This window comes from Trematomus bernacchii, unplaced genomic scaffold, assembly GCF_902827165.1.
Source record: "Trematomus bernacchii unplaced genomic scaffold, fTreBer1.1, whole genome shotgun sequence".
Classification (NCBI taxonomy): Eukaryota; Metazoa; Chordata; class Actinopteri; order Perciformes; family Nototheniidae; genus Trematomus; species Trematomus bernacchii.
The window spans coordinates 6,944,753-6,969,465 of record NW_022987705.1 but is presented as its reverse complement, the minus strand read 5'-3'; the positions used below and the strand labels follow the sequence as shown (position 1 = coordinate 6,969,465).

The window sequence follows — 24,713 nt, the reverse complement described above, 5'->3', positions numbered from 1 at the left end:
CTAAGGCTGGGGAAATACACATTTCCTGACAAGTTTTGACATGTGGAAACATCTAAACATATTTGTAAAATAAGGAGGCACCGGATTAGAAAATCAGATCACAAATCCAAAGATGAATGTGTTCCTCAGTGAGGCTGTACTTGTGTGTTGCTACGAGTTAATGCTAGTTATCATTATACAATGCTAATAATGACAATACTTACTTACTGTGTTGTTAACCAGTATGTTTGATGATGTTCAGCATGCTAACATATGCTGATAGGAATAAACAAATTGCAACTGAGGTTGATGTTGGAATGTTTTTGTTACCTTTTTATGTGCAGTACGACTCATTGTAGTTATGGCAGACTTCCTTCACATCTCAAATGACGGAGTGGTTTGTTTGGTGTCATATTTTACTCAAATAAATCTATTTAATGTCACTGAAGGGGACTTTACTGCCTTAAGGGATCTGTATTAACACGGTTTTGTAGTTTGTCTGGCAGACCAAAAAAATGCGCCTATGTCACTTTATGGTGATGTTGTGACTCAAAGTAGCTACTTAAAAGAATAATAGATTGCAGAAACATTGATCGACAGCTTCATGAGATTACACGTCCACGAAGATTTGGGCAAAGCATTTCGAATTTAATCCAGGCATAATTGATTCATTACACGTCAGTAATGTAAATTAGAGTGCAGTATAGGGCTGCTCAATTAATCGTATTTTAATTGCAATTACGATTATGGCTTGCAACGATTACGAAAACAACGTAATCGAAATAAAACGATTATTTTTTTATTATTATTATTATTTTTTTTTTTTTTTTTTTTTTTTTTATATTGGTTTTTCAGTTGAATTATACTTAAAGTTCAGGGTAATCAACTGTTAAAAACATACTGTTCAAATGTTTCTACTCCAATAAATTGATGTTTTCAAAGTAAATGGATAATCGTTTTTAATAATCGTGATATCAATTATTGACCCAAATAATCGAGATTATGATTTTTGCCATAATACATAATGCAACTCTGTTCTTTTGTCATTGTTACGGCAGGGAAAAGTTGGTGTAGTCTACATCAAACATTTCTTATGAAGTGCTGATATTTTGACATTTTATTACGCACGCACGCATGCACACACACACACACACACACACACACACACACACACACACACACACACACACACACACACACACACACAGGCACGGATTGCTAGTGCTGGCCCAAACCAGCCTTTTATCCCCACTGTGGATTTACGTAATCACTGTATTCTTGCTGTGACTGAAGTGTGTGTGTGTTGTAAAATAGTTTTTCCTTCCGAGTATCTCTTAAAAATGATCTCTGCAGCATACTTCTCTCTCTCTTTCTCCCTCCCTGTCAGGTCTAAGCCAAAAGCCCCACACTTCATACGTGACAGCTCCACACACTCATGGCTGATAATGTTTATTTTGCTGAGTCGTGCAGGCAGGTGTGTGTGTGTTGACTGTGTGATTGTGACATTGTCACTCAGAAGGGGTTTCATGAGCGGGGGCTGTGTGTTGTCCCATCTGCCATCTGTGCAGACACTGGTACAAAGGCCCATGGGAAATGCAGTCCGGGGGGCTCTCCCTCCTCCTTCCTCTGAGTCTGCAGGCTACAGTCAGTCAACATGTCACTGTGGATCAAATCACAGGAAGACACACATGTTGTCCTTTTTCACTGGAACTCCTCAAACCCAACTTTTTCTTTCACTTTCTTCTATCACTTACTCTTTCTATCACAGTTAATAACCCAGAGCTTGTTGTTGTTATTATCATCCATTAATCTAGTTATTTATTATGGGGATTATTTAATTTTGATATCGTAAAATAAAAAAGATATCCATCATGAAGTCCCAGAGCGTAATATGTTTTCCGATTGCTTGTTTTGTTTGACCAAAACATATCCACTCATATCAAACAAACAGACGCAATCTGCATATGTGAGAAGCTGTAATACCCATGATGACGTATTTAAAATGTGCCTGTTTGTCTGAAAATAAATGTAAAGATAAGTATAAACTTATGTTATGAATTCAGTAAATTCAGCCAGCAGATGTTTGGCAGTTTTTCATAACAAATGTAGTTATAATTGATTCTTTTATATGTAAAGACAAATCAGTTAATACATTCAATGACTCCGTATGACTGATGTGATTTTTTCCTCTTTTTTTTTTATCACCCCTGTTTTTAAAGCCAGTGGGCCTACATACTTCCTGAACCTAAAGCCTTGCAAAACCAAGATTAGGAGAAGTTTATCCTGCATATGAATCAGAGCCAGTGATAGAATTAACCGCCGCTCTTATCAATGCTGTTTACCAAAAAATGAGGTCACGCAGAAAACAGAATGTGGATTATTTGGTATTTAGTTGCCAGTTTGGCTTCAGTGTAATCCATATCTTTTTAGATTTGCTGGGGTCATCATCAGAGCACTAAACCCTCCACTGCACATTGTAAAACTGTGGGCACTAAAATCCCTCTGCCACTCCGATAAGAAAGCACAATAGCAGTCAGTCGTGGCCTCTTTGTTTTTTTTGCTCCATCTCTCCAGAACACACTCACCTCTTCATTGTTTTTCTCTTCTCTCCAATCTGCTTCCTCCTGCAGTTCACACGGTTCATTCTCTTGTTTATTTTTCTCCCTTTCGTTTCACCTCTCTCGTCCCCCTGTTTTTACCTCACCCTCCTTCAATTTTGCTCTCCTGCGCTCCGCTGAGCCCTCTTGGCGAAGCGTTAAGTGTGTAATCTGTGATCTCATGTCTGGATGGGCCTCTCGTCTCCTCTCTCGCTCGGCACACAAAGGGACTGAATGGCTGCGGCTCACTCAGGGGACACAAATGAGTAATGAGCCACACACAAACACACACCTAACAAACACACACACACACACACACCTCTCCAGCTCACTGTCAGGGGCTTTGAAGTTGCATATTGATGATGCCAGCTCCAAAAGCTCAATTGAATGTGCCGAGGCAGAGGAGGTAGCTATTGACTGTCCACTCGCCTCTGTGACCTGTCATCTCTGACAGCCGTAACGAGCAACAGGTGCCTCTGTTTCGCCCAGGTTTCGGCCTTGAAAGTCATCAAATATTCAACAGTCAGCGGTAGTAATCAGCCAGCGTAATGGCCCGTTTGATGTGCAATCACAGCACTACATAATGGGCTGGAGGGTCTGCGCGAGATCGTTTTCAATCAAATAATGATCCTTTTAATTAACGTTGCACCTTTCACACAATACAAGTGAGAAAGTGGTGTTTAAAGCCTTAAAGTAATGAGGTTAAACAAACAGTATGAATGAAAGGCAATAGAATCAAAGAACATAGTTGAACAGAGGGTCATTGAGAACTAATAATAAAGCACAGCTCTTGTGGTTTTATACATAATCTCGAAAAAGCAAGTGCTTTGACATGAAAGTAGAATTGCAAAACCAAACATCAAAGTGGCTATAGTTGATGAATGTATCAAATCATTTCAAATGAATCTCTAAAAACACTATTAATTTGAGTGCACAAGTTAGCCTTGAGAGTGTGATAGTGAGCCAGTAAGCCAAATGAGAAACTAGCCATAATTAATTTGCAATCATTCAAAAAGGCAAGGCAAGGCAAGTTTATAAAAAGGCCTTTTTTTCCGCCTTGAGTGACAGAGGACTGTTTCTGAGCAGTGCGGCTGGTCAGAGGGGTTGGACAGAGGGACTATTTGTTTAACTGACCTCTTATAAGAGCTGCTTTTGGCTGGCAGAGGTGCCTGCTCATATAACCTCTTTGTGGTGCAAAGAGGGTCCTGGCACTGACCCCCACCCTCCTGACCCTCGCACCTCCCCCACACAGCCAGAGTGATGCCAATCAGGGTCTAAATGAGCAGCACTGTGAGGAGGAAAGTGTGCAATCAAAGAACTAATCCTTGAAATAGGGTATTTAATACAAAAACCTCCAAGTGATTAGTCATCATTGATAAATACAGTGAAAAACCTTCTTACTTTCCAAACCGTTACTGAAAGTGTTTTAGGGTCAATGATGGCGCAATGCCACAAAGCAAGAAATAGTCTTTTCTTTAGTCTCATCACAAGGATATTTTATTCAATATTATGCAGTCATGGATGGGTTTATTTCCAGAACAGAATATTCTAAATACATTACATTACATTTAGCTGATACAGTAGGAATACAACATGCAGACATACATTTATATCAGCAGAAGCAAAATGCTGCTTTGAGTGTGAGCTGTACCTGTCAAGTGTTCATAAAACCCTGTGGGAACATCGATCGTGGGAAAGAGGTTGTCACTTCCTTAGCAACTGCTTAGCGACAGGTTCTTCGACTCACTCGCTCTTTTTTTCGTTGTGAACGGAACATACAGACATGAGCGGTACTTAGGGAGCAATCATTGTCGTAACGCTGCCAAAACAAACGTCTTCGACCAGTTGCCAAGAAGACAGTGAGGTCATTGCCTCAGAGGAGAGAGAGGCTGGCACTGCCAAGCCCCTTTATCCTGGGGGCGAGTGGCATAATGAGGGTCCCGCTTTATGTGTGTGGTCGTCCTTTAACCACCAGGGTACGTGTCGGGGTAGTTAAGGCCTCTTGTGCGTGCTCATTCATGTGATCACTCGTCCTTCTGTAGGGACTTTGCCACTAGGTTTTTTACAATGTGGACACACGGGGTCGGGTGAGCGAGGAGACCGGAGGTTACGAGCGTTTATGCAAAATGAGCGTGTTACCTCATAAATCTCATTAGTAATCTTTTGTCCGCGTGCATAGTAGCCATGATGATGATGATGATGGCGTTTGAGTGCACTCAAGTGAGCTCAAGCTGCTCATCATCAACCTTATTGCCATCAAGTCAGCATGTTTATTTATGCATCAATTAAATACCCTACTCAGGCGAGTAATAGGCGCGGAAATGCATGAGCGCCTCTCATCTTTATGGAAGCCACATGAAACGGAGAACATGTCATTGATGTGAGCGTTTTTTTCATATACCTTTCTCCCTTGCCTTTGTCCATCTCTCTCTGTCTTGGCAGCGTCACCCAGGCTTTGGTCGCTTTTCCAGATGTTGCTTCTGGTTGAAGAGATAATAATTATCTGGTGCTTTTTTCCCCTTGTGTTTTCTGCTTTCGTCCTTCCCTTTCTCTGTGCTGTTGGGCACGAGACTCAGTACGTTGCCTTCGTTTGCATCACCCTTTCTCATCTTGCTCTCTGATACACGTTGTGGGAAGCCGGAAAAAAAGAGTGATTATGCATGTGCTGTACATATGTAGGTATGTCCTGGGGATGTGTGTGTTTCCGCGTTGAAGACGCTGCGTATCTGCGAAGCGAGTTTTTACAAAGACTTCCCTTGTTGTCTCCCCCTAAGCTTCCGCTGCGTGGTATATCGAGCACCTTCAGAGTGGCAAGTTATATAGATGTTGTAGGACGCAGTAGTCCCCAGCGTGCTCTGTAATTGGGAACCTGGGAGGAGAGGGGAAAATTCGATGTGGGATGAATGAATTCTTCCCCCTTTTTTTCCTTGCCTTGTTCAGAGGTCCTGTCTAATCTGTGCTAGTGCCTTCGCAGAGGCACTGGATCAATTCACTGAGAGAGAGAGAGAGAGAGAGAAGGAGGGAAGGGACAGACTTAGCATGAGAAATGAGAGGCAGTTAGTCCGTACAAAGACAGGTAAGGGTTGTGGAGCAGGTAGAAGGATACGGAGATTTGACTAAAACCTTAATCTTCAGGTTCTCTCTGGGGCATCAGCATCATGTCTGTCGATAGGCCAACATGTAATGAATGTTTGTATTGCTAACGATTGCTGCAGTTAATGGTCCATTTTATGCCAATCATTTTATACCCTTTGCCCTAAATCTTCTCTTTTTCCTTCCAAAGTGCTCCAATATGCGTGAAGTTTGGGGCCATTTTTAATACAAAAAGATCTTAAAATCATCAGTTTCTTTAAAGCAATATACGTTTAAAAAAAATCAGCAAAAGAAAGTGGGAATTATTGTGCAGTTCCATTGACTGCTGTTCAGTATGTTAAGCTAGATAAACAGCTGATGTCGCTCATCCTCCAATTTGTTGACATTACATTTCATGTATTCATTTGACTAACAGCAGCTTGGGATACATGTCACATCATTTGTGTACGTATAGTTATTTATGATAATAGTCAGGTAAAACCTACTCTAGCACATGTTTGCAAAGATTCCCAAAGTCAGTGAATGAATGATACTCAGCTGACGATAATTACCAGCTCGTTCCGAAGCTCTCAGCCACTTCTAGCAGTCTTTGTTAGCGGATTGAGCTTGCTCAGTTGTCATGGAGATGGCTCCGTTGTTGATGTGCAAGCCAGCAATGTGTCCCGCTCTTATGCCATAAATCCGAAAAAACCATCTCATCATCTCATTAACCTTAAAGTGGCAAGCACAATATGGAAAATTAATTAATTGCTATTTTCTAATATATCTAGGCTAAACTGACACATATCAAGAATTGTATTTATAATACGTCTGTTATTTTTTAAAGCTTACACTCTGTAGCTCATGAGATACATTGCACGTTTAGGGTATACATTATATATAATATTAAACCAATCTATGTTGCACCCATATTACAGCATTATGACACTATTAGTACATGCATATGACACACACATTACACCATTATTACAGCATTATTACACTCATAATACATCAATATTAAACCCATATTTCACCTTTGTTTTATACCCATGCAACAACATTATTGCATCAATTTGACATCCATATTACAATTATATTACAGCCATGTTACACATTGACACAGCCTCTCATTTGACTTCATCCCACAGGATGCAGAAACCATTTAGACGTTAAGATAGGAAGTAATGAAAATCAGTCTATTTCTATTGAAGTAATGAGAGTGCTCAGACAATAATATTGGATTCCCAGCGCTAGTTAGATGTGTATCTGTTTGTTTGAAGGATGATTAACCACACAGAGACAAATATAGAGAATTAACCCTTTAATTCAGATTTCATTTTACCCTGACTCTGTCATTAGCTGTCACCAACACTGCAAATGTTCTTCTTATCGTCAGATAGCGGGGGGGCTGTTACTTTATTTTCATCCCAATGTTAAACCCCCTCTCTGTACTTTTATTTTCCATTAGTCTCATTCTCTCTCGAGTGCAAAGACCACAGTCACAGTCTGGTCGGTAACTTTATTTCTACTCGTAATCTTTTGTCTGCTTTCTTCTCCTAACCTATTGCACGTTTCTGTTCCATCTGATTTAATAACCTCAATGGTGGTCTCATGGCGTGTTGGTTGCCATGGCTACCATTTCCTGGAAAGTGTAGTATGCAGAGAATGAACTGCGTGGGGGTTTGCCTGTGTGTGTGTGTGTGTGTGTGTGTGTGTGTGTGTGTGTGTGTGTGTGTGTGTGTGTGTGTGTGTGTGTGTGGGTGTGTGTGTGTGTGTGTGATGTGTGTGTGTGTGTGTGTGTGTGTGTGTGTGTGTGTGTGTGGTGTGTGTGTGTGTGTGTGTGTGTGTGTGTGTGTGTGTGTGTGTGTGTGTGTGTGTGTGTGTGTGTGTGTGTGTGTGTGTGTGTGTGTGTGTGTGTGTGTGTGTGTGTGTGGTGTGTGTGTGTGTGTGTGTGTGTGTGTGTGTGTGTGTGGGTTTTGTGTGTGATATGGTCTACTCTCACAAGTAATTGTAGTGCACCAGCCATTAAGAGACAGGACATTTGCACTTTGATTTGAAGTAGGATGTCCTCTGACTAATGCTATCTGAGAGGAGGGAGAGGGACATGTGTATAAATCAGTGTGTGTTCATATGGATATGTGTGTGGCTGATGCAGTCGAGGGGACCATTTTTATGCCTGCTGTATCTTTCAGAGGGATAGTAGAGTGGAGAACACAGAGCAGAGTGCTGTGCTCCTCACATATGAGAGAGACAGCAGAGAAGGAGATGTAGTGTGTGTGGACTGTGGACAGATGAAGGACATGTGTTTGCTGCAGTATGTGCGGCCCCCCCGGCAGGAGAAATGCTTTCCGAACAACAATCAGCATCCATCAGACGCCAGGCTCACCTCTCCCACAGAAAAAAAGGTTAAATAGTTCACTAAATCATCCTCTCTTTTCTTTCTCCTCTCTCCTTCCCCACCCCCTCAATTCCCTTCCTTTGCACTTCCACTGTCCTCCTTTCTCCCCAAACCATGTCCCTCCTCCCCCCTACCTGTCCTCTTCCTGCTCCCCCCCTCCTCCCTCTCTCCTCACCCTCCTCCAGCTGGTGGGCGGGGAGTTTGACCTGGAGATGAACTTCATCATCCAGGAGGCGGAGAGCATCGGCTGCATGGTGGAGCTGCTGTCCCACTGCGAGGTGACGTGCCAGGCGGAGATCTGGAGCATGTTCACCGCCATCCTCCGCAAGAGCGTGCGCAACCTGCAGACCAGCACCGAGGTGGGCCTCATCCAGCAGGTGCTGCTCAAGATGAGCTCCGTGGACGACATGATCGCAGGTGAAGCAACGGCGCACATACATAAAGACACTAAATGTTACAATAATATGACAATATCACTATGTTTTCCTAGTGTCAATACACTGATATGGTAAATGTGTACACAACAAAACAAGACATTATAATAATTCCCATTTTGATACATATTATACTAAAACAAGTCCTTATTTTGGACCCAACTTAAAGGTGGGGTAGGTAAGTTTGAGAAACCGGCTCGAGATCGCTAGAATTTGAAAATACATAACCGGAGATAATCTGCCACTTCCTTATAGAGCCCCTCCTCCAACACACACGAACGCGCACATGACCAATGAGGGCACGAGATAAGTTTGTGCACAGATGGAAGGCTGACAGGCAGGTAGGCCATCCAGTTATTTTAGCCGGGCCGGCTAAAATGATTGGTCGTGCTTTTTACAGTACTACGGCTTCCACAGATGAAATTTTTTATGGATTTTTTGTCAAAGCACTTAAGATATTCATTGCTATCGGGATGTTAAGAGCATTCCATGGAATATAACAAAAAGTGTATCTCGAGCCGGTTTCTCAAACTTACCTACCCCACCTTTAAAGGGATAAACGATTATGATTGTTTGTTTTTTACCATCAGTTCAATGTTAGTTAAATACTCTTTAAATATTATTTAATGCCGAATTTGCTTTTAATTAGAAATACAACTTGATCACTGTTTTGCAAGATAGCTTGCAAAGCATGGTTTTGTTATGCGAGTACAATGACAAACATTTGTAAAGTTTTTGTTTAATTCAGCTTTTCCCACTTATCCTTAACCCCTAAAAATGATTGGCCTAGGTAGGTATGACTTCATACGGGTAGTGAAGTGCCTTTCTTAATCTCACAAAAAGCATTATATTCTGCATTCCGCCGTGGGTTGTGTGTCTACATGTAGGTGGAAACAAACTCTAATACCCAAAGAGAAACAAGAGTGAGAGCCACGTCGAAAACATAGGATGAAGCTGAAGATGAAGCTGCTTCTGGACGAAAAATAATTATCTCTGTCTTTCTGCAGAACTGTACTGTTGAATAAGAATTGTACTTGTATCCTTGTAAACAAGAAACAGTCTTTCCTAAAGTTTAGAACCAAAAAAACACATTTCTGAAAATGTCTTCATAACAGAACTTGTGTGTGTGTGTGTGTGTGTTTTCCCCGCAGTCAGTCATCCATAACAACCCGCTGGTGGTGCAGAAGTAATGACCTCAGTATGTTTATGTGTGTGCTCTTTACAGAGGGCTTGATTGCTAAACAGCACATTCACTGCCGTCTCTTTACATGATCATATTGACCTTGGCCAACCCTTAATGATGCCTGGGAGTGCGTTTCATCTCCTTCCCTACCCCCTTAGTGTCCTCTTTGTCCTACCTACCACCGCAGGATAATGTGCTTTATAACTTCTATGACTTATTACTGCTCCTCACAGCAGAGCCACTTAACTCAATTTAATGACAATTCTCAAATATCCCCATTCTCAACCGTGAGTTCAACACTTTTCACAGACTGTTTAAAATGACCTACATGGATTGATCGTACCAAAAACACACCTAAGGGGTTTTGAATTCTAGGACATTGTGTATTGCGTTCCCTCTCATAACACGTCAGCCAGCGAGCCTTCTGCTTTATTCCCAATCGCTGGGCTCTGGGTAATGAAATATTATGGGAAGTCTATTCATATCTAGCAGGCTTAATGGGAAAGTAGAGCCTTTGTAAGCAGATTGCCTCACTCTGAGAACCTCTGCCATATCCACGCTGATCTGCTGCTGATGTGTGTGGAGTGAAAGGCAATGAAGCAGGAAGGTCATTCTGACTAAACTATTATCTTTAAACACAATTGCATTTATTTTATTTTATTTTATTATCTGCTTAAATATTCAGGAGAAATATTCTTGAAACCATGTTTTCTCAATTTTATGACCAAATACATCTTGGGCAATACACTAATTTGCTTTATTGGCAAGAGTTGTATTACTTAATATGAAGCTTGAGCTAGCAGGAGGTTAGCTTTCATAAATACTAGAAGCAGGGAAACAGTCAATAGCCAGACAAGAAATATTTTAGATTTTAAGTGCACAGTGTACAGTAGGTATATTTTTAAGATGATAGAGGTATATGTTTGCCTCTGATTCCACTACTTTTACTAAGCTTAGTCAATGGTCTGGTGGTGTACCTCCATATATGGCGTAAAAACTAAAGAAAGGTATTGATCCTATTTCCGTACTCTCTGCAAATAAGCATATTTCCCAACATGTCAGACAGTTTCCTTTTAAACATTTAAAAGAAGAAAATAGAACATACAACATGGTGTCCTAGTCGGTTTAAGATGTTGTTTTCCATAAGATTCATTTATTTAAAACTACTCTATATGTATCTCGGAGTTTATTCCCTGCAGTTGTTATGATTCAGCATTTGTTAACAAGCCTCTTGTACACACTGCGAGCCTGTCACTTATCAATAATCTTTCTCCAGATTTGCTAACTCATCCTTTAAAGTGGACCTATCATGCTATATGTGAATAATATAGTGTAGGACCATACCTATATAAGGCATATTTATACTTTTTTTTTTTCAAAATACCAAACAGATCATGCATTTTAGCCATGCCTCATTTCGCTCAATTTGACAATTTCTAGCTCTGTTTTTGCAAGGGCAGATTCTGTGAGAACAGCACCATCTACAGGCCTGGCATATGTACTACAGCGTCTGCAGCGCTTTCGAACGGCAATGGCCGTGGCTGTCTCCTCCTGATTGGTGGAGTTGGCCCAATAGCCGTAGCGCCACTGTCCTGACGTCAGGACAGTGTTCAAATCTGGATCAGTTTTGATCAGATCCGTTGCAGCCCCTTTTTTAGAGATTTGGGTATGGAGGAAAATAGAGAGGGTTGTGTTTTCTGACACTTGGTGAGTTCCCTGGAACACCGGGGACACATATTCATGTATAAAAGACGTACAAAAGTGCATTTTGCATGATAGGTCCCCTTTAAGTATTACATGGTTCCTTGTTTGCAGCAAGTAGCCGAGAGAACTTGTCACAGTTTCTCAGTGTTCGGCCTTGTATTACTGTACCTGATGTATTAAGATCAATATATACCAACACAACAAGGATTTACATCGTGGTGTACACATTCAAGGTATCAAGTAATGCTGTGCACTGCAACTCTGCTCGTAACTCAAGGTTGTTTGAGTACTGTAAACTCATTTGAAGTTTTGACTGTGCTGATTAAGGCTTATCACTCACCGTATACAAACAGAGTCTCATTAACATGCTTTCTTTATTCTATAAGAGGGCTGACTAGCAAACACACTAGTGTTGTTTTTCTGCTCTTGCGCTAACTTTGTGCCTCTGTGTGTTTCTCAGACCTCCTGGTGGACATGCTGGGAGTCATGGCCAGTTACAGCATCACAGTGAAGGAGCTGAAGCTGCTCTTCAGCATGCTGAGGGGAGACAATGGCATCTGGGTAAGTGGGTGGACAACTGAAAAAGTTTTTAGTGTGTATCACAGTTTTTTTTTCTATCAGTATGGCATCAGGAATATTTTTGTATGCAGGTACTGGCAAAATAAACACCAATACAACATCATTATTATATGTTGGGATGTATACACGCATATATATACTGTACATACATTTAAATAGAAATGTCTAATGCTATACAATATATTTGAAGTCTTTCCACTCCAATGTGAGAGGAAGCTGCAAACCCCCGACGTGGCTCTAATGGCATCAGAATCATTTATAAAACTCTTGAAAGTTTTTGATGTTCCTGGTCAGTTAACTAAACAAGTGCTGGTATTCATAATCGGATTCACAAGCTATATAATAACACAACACCATATTTTAAAGTCAAAGTCAAAGCAACATTTCACTTAAGATTCATTCTGGACATTTCTTTCCAATTTTCTTATAATTATGTTATTTGACTATTTAGGCTTTAACTGTTTTTAAATCAAGAGAATGCTGCAAAAGAAATAAACAATTACATTTTCTGGTTTGCCAGCGGTCTACAATTAAAAGTCCGGGAAGCTACATTTATTTTATACCCAATTATGCAGCATGAGCTTGTTTGTATGCCATTAGTCTGGATGTGACTGAATGGATGGTTATTCTAATGCACTCGAATAATAGGGGATGGTTGTGTATCTGTGTGTGTGTGTCTGTTTGTGTGTTTGGAGTGATTTTCGAGTGTATGACAAGACAAGGGCAATTAAGATCACGTGTAGCATTTTTTGTATTCTCGTAATCAGCTTAATTAATGCAACAAAGGTTTGAGTTAGTTAATTTTTGTGAGATTGATAGAGCCATGATGAAAAAACAATGGCGACTTAATCAGCTGTGAAGATGAAATCTGTATTGTTCCCTCCAGGTGAACCCCTTTGGGAAGGTTGACATGTTATCAGCAGACACATATTCACTCTCTCCTGATTATTTAATGCCTATGTATTATCCGCACACCCTTTAACTCACAATGCACGGGCAATATTTAATAAAGCTTTTTATTTTCTCTTGTTGTTTCTCTGAAATTACACTTAAAATACCCCCATATGTATAAAAAGGACCCAAACATTATTCAATATTTATATTCCGCTTTTAATTGAAGAATTATCCGAATTCTTTGGAGATAAAAAAGGTCTTGTAGTTCCTGGTTCGTGTTTATTGTACATTTAGAGCTACATCATTAAGTGATTTGTTCAAGAGTCGAGCATCGGGAGTTCTTAGTTTAAATTCCACTCACAGTGCCACTTATTGTCGCCATCTTTACCGCTCCCAGCTGCTTGCTGATTGGCCCTGCCGTCAGCCGCTGGGTTTAGTTGACGTTTTGAAACAGACACACGGGATGGTTCTGAGAGGCTAATGCTACCCTGCTCATTTGTAGGGTTAGCGAGGTGTACACCCTAGAAGTTGCTGGTGTGCACAAGTCAATACGCCGTGGTCCCTTCTCGTTAATCTCCCCTGTACTGAGGCTCCGGGACAACCTCACTGTTCACTGATCAGTGATCCATGGCGAGACCCTCATCCATCCCTCCAGCCCTCTCTCTCCACCTTCTCTTTCTGATAACTACAATCAGCCCGTACACCTCGCTCCATTTTCCCAGTCTTTTCCTCCTCCCCCAGCGCCCCCCTCTCGAGACAGATCGATTGAGGGTTGCCATGGTATTGATGAGGTGTTGTCGGAGGAGGGCGGAGGTGATTGAAGAGTTATTGATCCACTGGGGTTGTGGTAGAGATGTGATGTCACTCCATGTTTTCTGTTGTTTTCTTTAAAAAGAGGCTCCCGCTGTGCCTCTGATGGTCTGCAGATTATAAATAATAATGACCCTCTCCGTTTCTCTTCCTATTTTTCTCTCCTCCTCTCCTCTCCTCTCCTCGCTTCTCCTCTCCTCTCATTTCCTTTCCTCTCCTCTCTTCTTCCTCTCTTCCAGCCAAGACATGCTATCAAGCTCTTGTCAGTGTTGAACCAGATGCCTCAGAGACACGGTCCTGATACCTTCTTCAACTTTCCAGGACGCAGTGCAGCGGTGAGTCTGACCAATATAATAATAATAATATAATAAAATAATAAGCTTTATTTCTAAAGCACCTTTCTTTCAAGAATTGCACTCCAAGGTGCTTTACAGTAGACAATTGACATAGATAGTCACAGAAAATGTACACCACATAGAATACAGTTACCAGTCAAATACATACAAATAAACATAAAAAGAGAATAGAACAGACAAAGAAATATATAGATTACAATTCATGACAATAAAAGGAGGATAGTGCAAATTCACATTGTGATAACAAATCGAAATAATGGCAAAAATGGGATGATAATAATAATAACAACAACACAAAATCAGGTGACAAAGAAAGTGCAGCAGAGAGCAAGTGTTAGCTTCCTAAAATGCTAAAGTGAACAGATATGTTTTGAGCTTTCTTTTAAAGTCTTCCACCGAGAAAGCTTCCCTGATGTATCGATATTTTGTTCCTTAGCTTTGGGGTATAATTGACGAAGGCTGCATCACTAATCTTCGTTACACACACACACACGCACGCACGCACGCACGCACGCACGCACACACACACACACACACACACACACACACACACACACACACTGGAGCGGTATTATAAAGCAATTAGGCAAATGTATCTTTGTGCACCCTTGTTGCTGAAGACACCTTCATGGCAATTTTCGTGGCAGTTAGTCAGCACATCTTAATTGGCACTTTTCTCCAGCAGTGCAAGAGGTGATGACTGACTGAGTGGTGTATTGATTGCTCTAAGCATTGGCAAGATCTGATCTGATGTGTGTGTGTGTGTGTGTGTGTGTGTGTGTGTCCAGGCCATAGCTTTGCCGCCAATAGCCAAATGGCCTTACCAGAACGGATTCACGATCAACACTTGGTTCAGGCAGGATCCACTCAACAACATCAACGTGGATAAAGACAAACCGTACCTCTATTGGTAAGTATAGCACCATTCATTTGGTCTATTTCCCCGTAAAAATCCTTCATCTGTACTTGGAATAAAAGCATTAAGGGAAAAAAAGACTCTCTTCAGTGCTTCGCAGCTGTCTGAGATTCTCCATCTACCATCGATTTTTTATTCTTTGCCTGTTTTGCTGACCTCACGTTGATATTTTTGCCAGCGCTGTTACAGAGGAATCAAAGACATCAATGGGTAAACATCAGGTTTTTGTGTCTGTCCTTCAGGATCACAGAATAAGGTTTTTTTTCTCTTTAAACTCTCCATTTCCAGCGCTTACGCAGAGCAGAAAAAGCTACAGTAATACCAGCTTTTCTACCGACAGCAGCCCTCAATGCCGCACAGCTTAAAGTATTTTTCCTGGTTGTGTAAGAATTGTACCTCTTGTTGACCGTACAAGCTGCCTTCTTTGCTTCTGCCATCACTATTGATCCAAGCTAAGAGAAGCACGCTGCTGATGAAAGCAAGTTCGGCCCGGTTGTCTACTGAATGTCAAAAGGCATTCTGGTTAAAGTAAGAAGAAACTAAGTGAAGTAAGCATGAGTGACGCAGGTTGAGGGTGAGTGCACTGTACTTAAACACAGTATGAAAAAGCACTTAATGGACTTCAGACTTTTGCTCTGGCCGAATAATCTCCAACTTTAGCTTTCAGCACTTTACAGAACAGGTGATTTAATACGTAAGTGCTGTCCAGGCAGTGGCGGACTGGCATCCCCCCCCTCCGTTGACAATTTACTACTGGTACCGAAGTGGGCCGGTCGAGATGCCCGGGCTGATTTTTTTTGTCCCAGTCCGCCCCGTTATATTGTCACTGATTGGTTTCATGATTTGTAATAGGAACAGCAAAAATGCACAACTGCGAGATAGTGCTAAATATTTAATAATCACATTAACAATGATTTTGAACTATTATTTGTTGAACTAGCTCCCTTACTGACTTATGATAAACATTTAACTCATTAGAGTGAATAAGACGGACAGGAAGTTAATAGAAAAACAGATAATGAATTACAGTATAACTTTAAATGTCAAGGCACTCCATTATAAGTGCACTGCTTGGAGGATGCCTCTGTTAGTCGTGCAGCTCTGGACCTCGAAGTAAGCGCTGTAACCACTATGAGGCTTATTTATCTTTGGCCTTTTATTTAATTAAACTCCTTTATTCTGCTTCTTGGCTTTTTCCCCCCACCTCTGCACTCTGTGACGCAAAGCACCGTCCTCCCTTTACTCCCCCCCCCCCCTCCCTTCTCACGGTCAAACTTTAATTCATTATGAACAGAAAGGGTTTTGCTTAACAAGCGAGAAGCTGCTAGTCTACAGCATGTATGACATACATCCGTATATTTTCCCCGCCGATACCATTGCAGGGATGAGCTCTGATCATGGAGAGTGTCAGGATGTAATCATGTTGCCCTAGTAACCGTTTGTCAAGTTGTCATGGGAAGTGTGGAACGAGAGCCCAGGTCTTATCATCCTCCCCCAGATGCAGCTGCTCCTCCAGCAAGCCTGTCTTACAGTATGGCGTCTCCACGGCTGCATGAAGGCCGCGATAACACACTACATGCTCTCTATCGTGCACCAGGGATTCTCTCAAGAGGGATTTATATCTGCTCTCTGGCTCCGCTATGTGTGTGATCCTTCTGGGCCCTTTTTTTTTTAGAAGTCAAATGTGCCTTGTTGTTTTTGTGAAGAAGCTTAGCTGCCAGACTGCTTTACATACACAGAGTTTACCAGTGCGGGGAGAGAAGCAATATGGGGGGGAAATAGAGGGAAGAGGATTAGTTGTGTTTCTCCGCAAACCTGTGATCTGGGACCCCTGGTGCTGCTGGAAAGGAAACTCTTCAAAATCTGCCTTTTTATGACTTGTATTTGCTTAAATATGTGTTCTATGAGTGTGAAAGGTGCGCTACTTTTGTTTTTTTTTGGCAGGATTTTCTTTTGTAACAGTTTTATCTGTGAAAATATGGTTAACTTCCTTTTGATGTAGTTCACCTTCTGCTAGTGATGGCTTGCTGAATATTATTTACAAAACAACTGGTCTGACAAATCAAACCAGACAACAAAGTCAATATGTAATATATTTGACAAGTGTTTGCTTTATTTTTTTTGTACCATCCATTCAAAAGTGTCATTCATTTTCACTCCAATGTAATGAAACCGTTCGACCATTCATTAAGAAGAGCCAACATCACTTTGATTTAGAGCCCTTATTTTTTTAACTGAAAGTCATTTTTTTAAACTCTTGGGCTTGAATTTATAACAAACTGAATTAAGTGTCTGATTTGTTTTGCAGTTTTCGCACCAGTAAAGGAATAGGTTACTCTGCTCACTTTGTGGGAAACTGTCTCATCGTGACGTCGTTGAAGTCAAAAGGAAAAGGCTTTCAGCACTGTGTGAAATATGATTTCCAGCCTCGCAAGGTAAGACAAACACACACAAACCAAACCACTCAGCTAAATGTGTTTTATTCTGCACAGACTCTGGTAACCTTGTGCCACTTGTTAGATGAGACGGCATCAAAAGTGTGCTGCTGCTCTCTTCTTCTATCTGCCGCGCTCTCACCAGGAGTGTTGATGAGTGTAGATAAGGTCTGTCAATTAAGACCTGCATACTGCCACTCTGCCGCACTGTCAGCATTCTGCTACCGCTCTGCACACATAAACACACATTCCCTTGATGAGATGGCCTTCTGCAGTATATGCTGACCCAGTAGAATTGCTGCACTGCCTAACAAAGTTCCCAGTGGTTCCATTATATCAATTCACAAGTCCCCATGTCTCACAGCATTTGGACCGCCCTGTGCATGTTATCATTTGTGTGAGTGCAAGTGTAATAATAATAATAATAATAATAATACATTTTATTTTTAGGCGCCTTTCATGACACCCAAGGACACCGTACAATTTGTTAAAAAAATTAAAAAAAATAAAACGCTAATAGGCAACAAAACATGATAAAAACACAAACAGGAAGTGTAGTATTGTCCACTTCTAAGCAATGCATTTACCAGCATACTTAGCTTCTCTCTTTTTGATCTTCCCTTCTCTTCCCTGTCTATTGTCACCAGGGAAGATTTCTAATCAAAAAACACATGCACAATTTTAATGCTGCATTAATGAGAGCAAAGGGAAAGCTTTGGAAGAGAGTTCTGGCGAATCAATGAGGTTAACATGTTATAAACCTCCAATGTTGGCTAACCCTCTTATAGAGAGCTAAAGCTGTTAGAGGAAACATTCTCAGTATTGCCAGAGCCAGACATCTTGACACAAACACACAAGTACTAAACACAATCTGAAAGGAGTCATTGCACAGTACCAGGCAATACCAATAATGTGTTCCCAAAAGTCTGTGTTTATTGATTTATAAGAGCAAAGGTGCAAACAACACATTAAAGCCGTCTAGTCAATATATTGGATTTGGCCACCAACAGTGCAACGTATGAAATATGATACAAAAGCAACACATATAAAACTGTACCAGTCACCTGTTATGGTGGAGACATTCATTAGGATAACATTTAAACACAACTAAATTGACAAATTAAAATACAGCACTTTTGACATCAAAAACATGATGAAAAACAAGACAGTTTTGAAGGTAAACTGTTCACATCCCCAGGGAAAACAAACCAAATGTACTGTATCGTTTTTATTTCATCTGGTTTCTCTCCTAATGTGTTTTTCTATTTCCAGTGGTACATGATCAGCATCGTTCACATCTACAACCGCTGGAGGAACTCTGAGATCCGTTGCTATGTCAACGGTCAACTGGTCTCCTACGGCGATATGGCCTGGCACGTCAACACCAATGATGTAAGATGTTGGCTTAAAGCAGAGGCAGTTTGTTGCCATATGAACTGGGGAAGAATTAAAGGGGCCCTATTATGCTCTTTGGGGATTTCCCTTTCCTGTACTGTGTTATACAGGTTTTTGAGCACGTAGGCTAAAATGCCACACTCTGGTTTCAGACAGAGGGTGAAAAGAGATGCTGCAGCACAGAAGGAAAAATAAAGACCTTTTTGGACCAGGACGTAAACATATCACAGGAAAGGCACAAAATACAATACAATTATGAAACCTGAAAATGAGCATAATAGGGCCCCTTTAAATTAAAAATGTGATTGAGCTTTGATAAAACATATTTTCTGTAAATCAGATGTTGCTAACAGAAGTTTTACCCCAAAAAGACATCTGGAATGGCCTCTTAAATCTGGTATTACTCTGGCTCCTCTCTCGTCTCCTAATGTGATATTGGCAAACATTTGAGTTTTGCCCTCTGCAGGCGTCAGCTGGTGCAGAGGTGCCCTTGGGCTGCGTTCCAGCACACCTCGCCCCAAACTCCAAACTTTTCCATTTAGCAGGGGACAGATACCCAACCTCTCAGTGGCAGCAGAGCCTTTATTACACCTCCTTCACGGTTGGCTCTTGACATTGCTGCAATTAGCAAGGGCCGGTGTTATTCTCTGTAAGACATTGCCTGACCTTGAGCTAAAGAGTGTTTCTGTTCACGCAGCTCACAGCAAGAATCATAAAACAAATACATCCACAGTACACAAGTTAAAGAACAAGTGTCTCGATGCTATCAGGGTTTGTTTTGTCCTAAAGGTTGACGAGAACATATATTTCATCACTTTGAAGATGAGTTAAGATTGTAATGTGATAAAGGGTATCAGATGGATGAAAGAGTAGCAGCTGGAAAACAAGCAGCCATCAAAAGTGAATCTGCTTTTTCGCCATCCATGTTATTCATCTCTGCAGAATACCACAGGCTTATGACCACAGAGTAAAAATGAATAATTGATTAACTCTTGAGTCGTCTTAGATTGTGAAGATCAACGCTTCTTCTCAACGGTGTTATGACTCCTAAAACACACAATCTACAAGGGAACATTTATGTCTGGCATGCCTGTAGTTTGCAAGTCCAAGAGCAAGAATTAGTTGAACTGAACATAGACTGTACAAGACTTAAAGGTAGGGTAGGTAAGTTTGAGAAACCGGCTCGAGATCGCTAGAATTTGAAAATACACAACCGGAGAAAATCTGCCACTTCCTTATAGAGCCCCTCCTCCAACACACACGAACGCGCACATGACCAATGAGGGCACGAGATAAGTTTGTGCCCCGATGGAAGGCTGACAGGCAGGTAGGCCATCCAGTTATTTTAGCCGGGCCGGCTAAAATGATTGGTCGTGCTTTTTACAGTACTACGGCTTCCACAGATGACATTTTTTTATGGATTTTTGTCAAAGCACTTCAGATATTCATTGCTATCGGGATGTTAAGAGCATTCCATGGAATATAACAAAAAGTGTATCTCGAGCCGGTTTCTCAAACTTACCTACCCCACCTTTAACAAATCTTGCAAAATTACAACAAAAATGTATAAATGATGAGATCCAAACCCTCTTTACAAGATACCTCTCAGAGTCAGAAATGCTTGATGTCATAGCTAATGTTTTCTTGTGTTTCACTTTTTTTTTTTTCCAGAGTTACGACAAGTGTTTCCTGGGCTCTTCAGAGACAGCGGACGCTAACAGGGTGTTTTGTGGTCAGCTGGGAGCCATTTACGTATTCAGTGAAGCTCTCAACCCAGCTCAGATCTTTGCCATTCATCAACTTGGCCCAGGATACAAGGTGAGACAGCGGCCACCTCCTGCCTTATCCCCCGCCGTACTGCATGTTCCCTCTACGCTGCACTGTGCATCAATGTCATGCACCATTTGGCAGGAAGAATATCCAGGCAACTTGAGGATTTCATGGTCAATGTTACTAAATGCTGTCTTTCCCTGCTCACATTGTCAGCTAGATGTAGTTGAGAGGCCATCAATCATTCTTAGGCTGTCAATCGCAGACAATAGGCTGCGTGTTGATGCCCGGACGTCTTTCTGGTTGGTAGGTTGAGGGATTTGTTGTCAGTTAATGGATAAAACGTAGATTTCACATCTTATGGGCTCTCTTATGGAGCATTCATACTGTGGAGCATTTTAAAACTAGTTAAAGTACTTCTGAATACTTTTTTCATTCCTGCGCAATACTTCCTGCAAAATCACAAATTGATTTTTGGAAGAACGCGAGGGTGGATTTGCCTTCAAGGTCAGTCAAGACAGAGAACTTTGAGTTCCTGTCGTACAAAAATAATTCAAATCAGGCTTTACAAAGTTGGATCTTGAAAACTGATTGCTTTATAAATCACCATCCCTGCCTTTAGGTTGAGGGTTTTGTTGTCAGTTAATGTATAAAATGTATATTTCACATCTTATGGTCTCTCTTATAGAGCAATAATACTGTGGAGCATTTCAAACTGTAGTTTAAGTAGTTTTACCTAAGTAAAGGATCTGAATACTTGTTTTATTCCCTGCGCATTACTTCCTGCGAAATCACAAATTGATGTATGGAATTTGCCGTTTGGAAGCACGCGAGGGTGGATTTGCCGTCAAAGTCAGTCAAGACCAAGTACTTTGAGTTCCTGTCGTATTCAAATCAGGCTTTACAAAGTTGGATCTTGAACACTGATGGCTTTATAAATCACCATCTCTGCCTTGTGGCTTTCGGAGACAGCTAAGATGTCGCATCACCTTGCCAGCTGTCAGCTTCTTGTTTTAGCAGACTTGCTCGCCTCAGGCCACCTACAGCTTGCTTATGAAGGTGTCTAAAACTGTCAACATTTTAGCACCAAGATGCTGCGCAGGGATATTTGGTGCTGCTGATGTGTGTGTGAACATCTGCTGGTATTTTAACAGCTCCTTAGAAAAGGTATATATTAAATCAGGAGTTTTGCTTTAATTCACCATCACATGATTATGTGACACTGCTGGAGAAACACATTGACAACAGGCAGAGAACATGTGGCAGATGCTCTATCACATCAGAAGTCACGTTATAGACTAGAGTCCTCTCTTGCTCTTCCTAATGATCGCATTCTTTGGGTTTGCTGTTTCTCGGCCATGAATACTGATTCCTCACTCTGTCACAGCCCACGGCTTCCTCCGGCTGATCAGTGAAATGATTGCCTCTCTGCGTGGCGCAGAATGGGCTTCTCAGATGCCCAGAACAGACCATTAAACGGCTCAGTTGTTTCAAAGCCACGGGCATCTGAGCTGCTATTGTAACGATGAGTTTGCGGGTTTCTCGGTCAGATAAAGTAGAGCACCAGTGGGAATTGTGTAACACAGCTTCCTGTCTTAATACGAATATAAGCCTACCTTGTTCTTAGGACTTGAGGAGTACATATGACAATTTGCTACTGGAGCATTGCCAATCGTTGAGGAGAACTGTATCAATGCACGCTGAACAGTATGTGTCTGTGTGTGTGTAGCTGTATGTAGCCTCTTGGTCTCATCCAGTGTCAGTGTGACTGTTCAGTAATGAGGAGCAAAAAGCAGACAGACACTCTGCTCGCTCTGCTAAACAAGCCTTCAGCAATGTGAGGGTGTTCAAGGTCTTCTCGTCTGATGCGGCTCATGTTGGCCGACGCGCTGTGTGGACTGAATGTCTGTACGTGTGTGCAGCTCAGCACCACCATGCCCTCCTAATGACAGAAGAAGGTGCACTATAACATCTTGCTTTCTGCGATGGTTAAAGGAACGTTTCTGGGTTTTGTGTGTTTGCTGTTAATGTCCTCTCTCTCATGTTGTTCAGTGTGTTTCTGGTTGCACTCTTCATCAGGAGTCCAGATGTCCTCATTGCGGTGTACTGCCAGCAATCTGGCCATAACGTAATTAATGGACCTTATCTGGACACCTGCATTTGCGTATTGCCTGTGTGTATTCCTCAGGTTTTTATAATACCATTATTGAAAATACTCTTGTTTAGTGCATTTTAATAAATGTTCAAAGGATTGTTGCCTAAAGATTTTTTTTATGGGGCTCAGTTTGGTAATGAATGACTTGAGTCCTCGGCACAAAATAGGGATAACTGTCCTAAAAACTGCGATCAAATATAGTTTTAATAGGTTTTATCTATTCATTAATCAATTTTATTTCATATATTAAGTTATTGCATGGCTGTTTGGTATCAGTACCAATAATCAAAGCTACAAATCTGTAATGCATTCTATCTTGAAAATGTTTGAATGATACCCAAATTATCTCTGGTGGCTCTAACCTCCATCATTTGCAAAAATACACTTTACAACGGGTATGCCATATTTTAGAGAACTTGCTTTGGAGACACCACTTCGCAGTCCAAGGCTGAGCTACAGTAAATAGAGTAGAAGTGTGTGAGCATGTGTGTGTGGGTGTGGTGTTGTCACTGAAGGCCAGGGTCGTAACTGCAGCTGTCAGGTGTGACAAATGTTGAGTTGTTACTTTATTCCTCTGTGCGTGTTTGTCCAAATCAGTCAGGGACACACTTTTTTTTAAGCGTGTTGTGTAAAGATTTACATTTGCACTTTTCTCACTTGCATGCCTTTTATGGAGCCTGCTGAATGCCTCTGTACATCTCTTAATACTTCAAAGAGTCAGCAAAGCTCCTCCTAGGCTACACATTCAGATACCATCGCTTAGCACGGTATCATAAATACATGCTCACACTTCCGCAGCCACATCTTTACATACAGTATACACAAGTACACACACTTCATAAATGCACCACAATCAATGGGCTTACACAGCAGAAAATGTGCATTTTAATAGGTGTATTCATTTCACATTCAGGCTATTCAGTGTTTTCTTTGTGCCCACTAACCTTAAAAAATAAACCTTAGAGCAATTTATTTGTGTTTGTGATTGATTATCCTTACACTTGGCTGCAGTCTTCTAGGTTACTTTAAATGAATGAGCATTTTCACACGTTTGTTTACTATACATTTTTAACATCAGCTCTTATATTTCACAAAAGAAATATGATCTCAAATAAGATCATATTGCTGTTCTGCCCTGTTATGTTGAAGTTACTCTCGTAAATAATGTTCTGTTGGCAACAATATGTGTGGAAAGTGTGCTTCAGATTTAGATTATAGTTATAAGTTGTTTTACAATTGATGTGATAATGGGAAGGCAGTAAAACATTAGGGGTTTGAAGCAGTATTCAGCTCCTGGACCAAGATGAGGATGTTGCACTGTGGAGGGGCTGTTTTCTTTAGACGTCTCCATTGTACGCTACACTCTTTGCTTCAGTGTGAAATGTTGTGCTGCATGGTGGATAAAACAGCTCAGGGCACATGTTCTACAGCAGACCTGAGATGAAAGGTTCAGAACACGCCGGGCCTGCAGGTCTGTGAGTGGCCCGGGGCTTTCCTGTGCAGTCAGGCTGAGCAAGGCATCATGGGACGCAGCTGCTCCAAGGGGGCCCTTTCCTGGAGCTGCTGCTAAGGGTTACAGAGCAAATAGCTAGCATCTCATTGGCGGGGCTCCATGTGTGTATCAGCCAGCTGCAGGACATATGGACCCCCAGAACTCTGAACACACTAAAAGCATCCTACACTGCCTACAAAATATGTTTTTCTTTTAAGTAAGACAAGAAGTTTCCACAGATGTGTCAGTCTGTTGCTGGTCAGTACAAGAATCCTCTCAAGTATGAAAATTACAAGGAGAATAGTCCATGAAAGAATCATTTAGATTTCATTGGAAAAAAGCTACAATTGTTACATGTTATGGAATTGAATAGCACATGTGTCTGTCTGTTTACTCTCATGTCGCCTCTCTCCCACACATCCGGCCCTTTTCATCTCTTATTCTTAGCTAATTGAATTAGTGCCTGTGTTAGCGCTGTGTTCATTAAGCTAATGCTGTGTTGTATACACAGGGCTCATTTTGCAATTAAGCAGGCTCCATT

The 24,713-nt window shown here is 41.3% G+C and overlaps 1 protein-coding gene across 8 annotated transcripts in view; it reads left to right on the top strand.

Moving 5' to 3' along the window:
- The window catches only part of nbeaa (neurobeachin a), a 94,110-nt gene that overhangs the window by 21,155 nt on the left and 48,242 nt on the right, over positions 1–24,713 (top strand). For all 8 annotated transcript variants that reach the window (XM_034140427.1, XM_034140426.1, XM_034140429.1 and 5 more), the window contains exons 2-8: positions 8,235–8,466; positions 11,831–11,931; positions 13,893–13,988; positions 14,798–14,919; positions 17,234–17,360; positions 18,633–18,752; positions 20,427–20,573. In XM_034140427.1, coding sequence (XP_033996318.1) covers positions 8,235–8,466; positions 11,831–11,931; positions 13,893–13,988; positions 14,798–14,919; positions 17,234–17,360; positions 18,633–18,752; positions 20,427–20,573 — 945 coding nt within the window. The remainder of the gene's footprint in view (positions 1–8,234; positions 8,467–11,830; positions 11,932–13,892; positions 13,989–14,797; positions 14,920–17,233; positions 17,361–18,632; positions 18,753–20,426; positions 20,574–24,713) is intronic.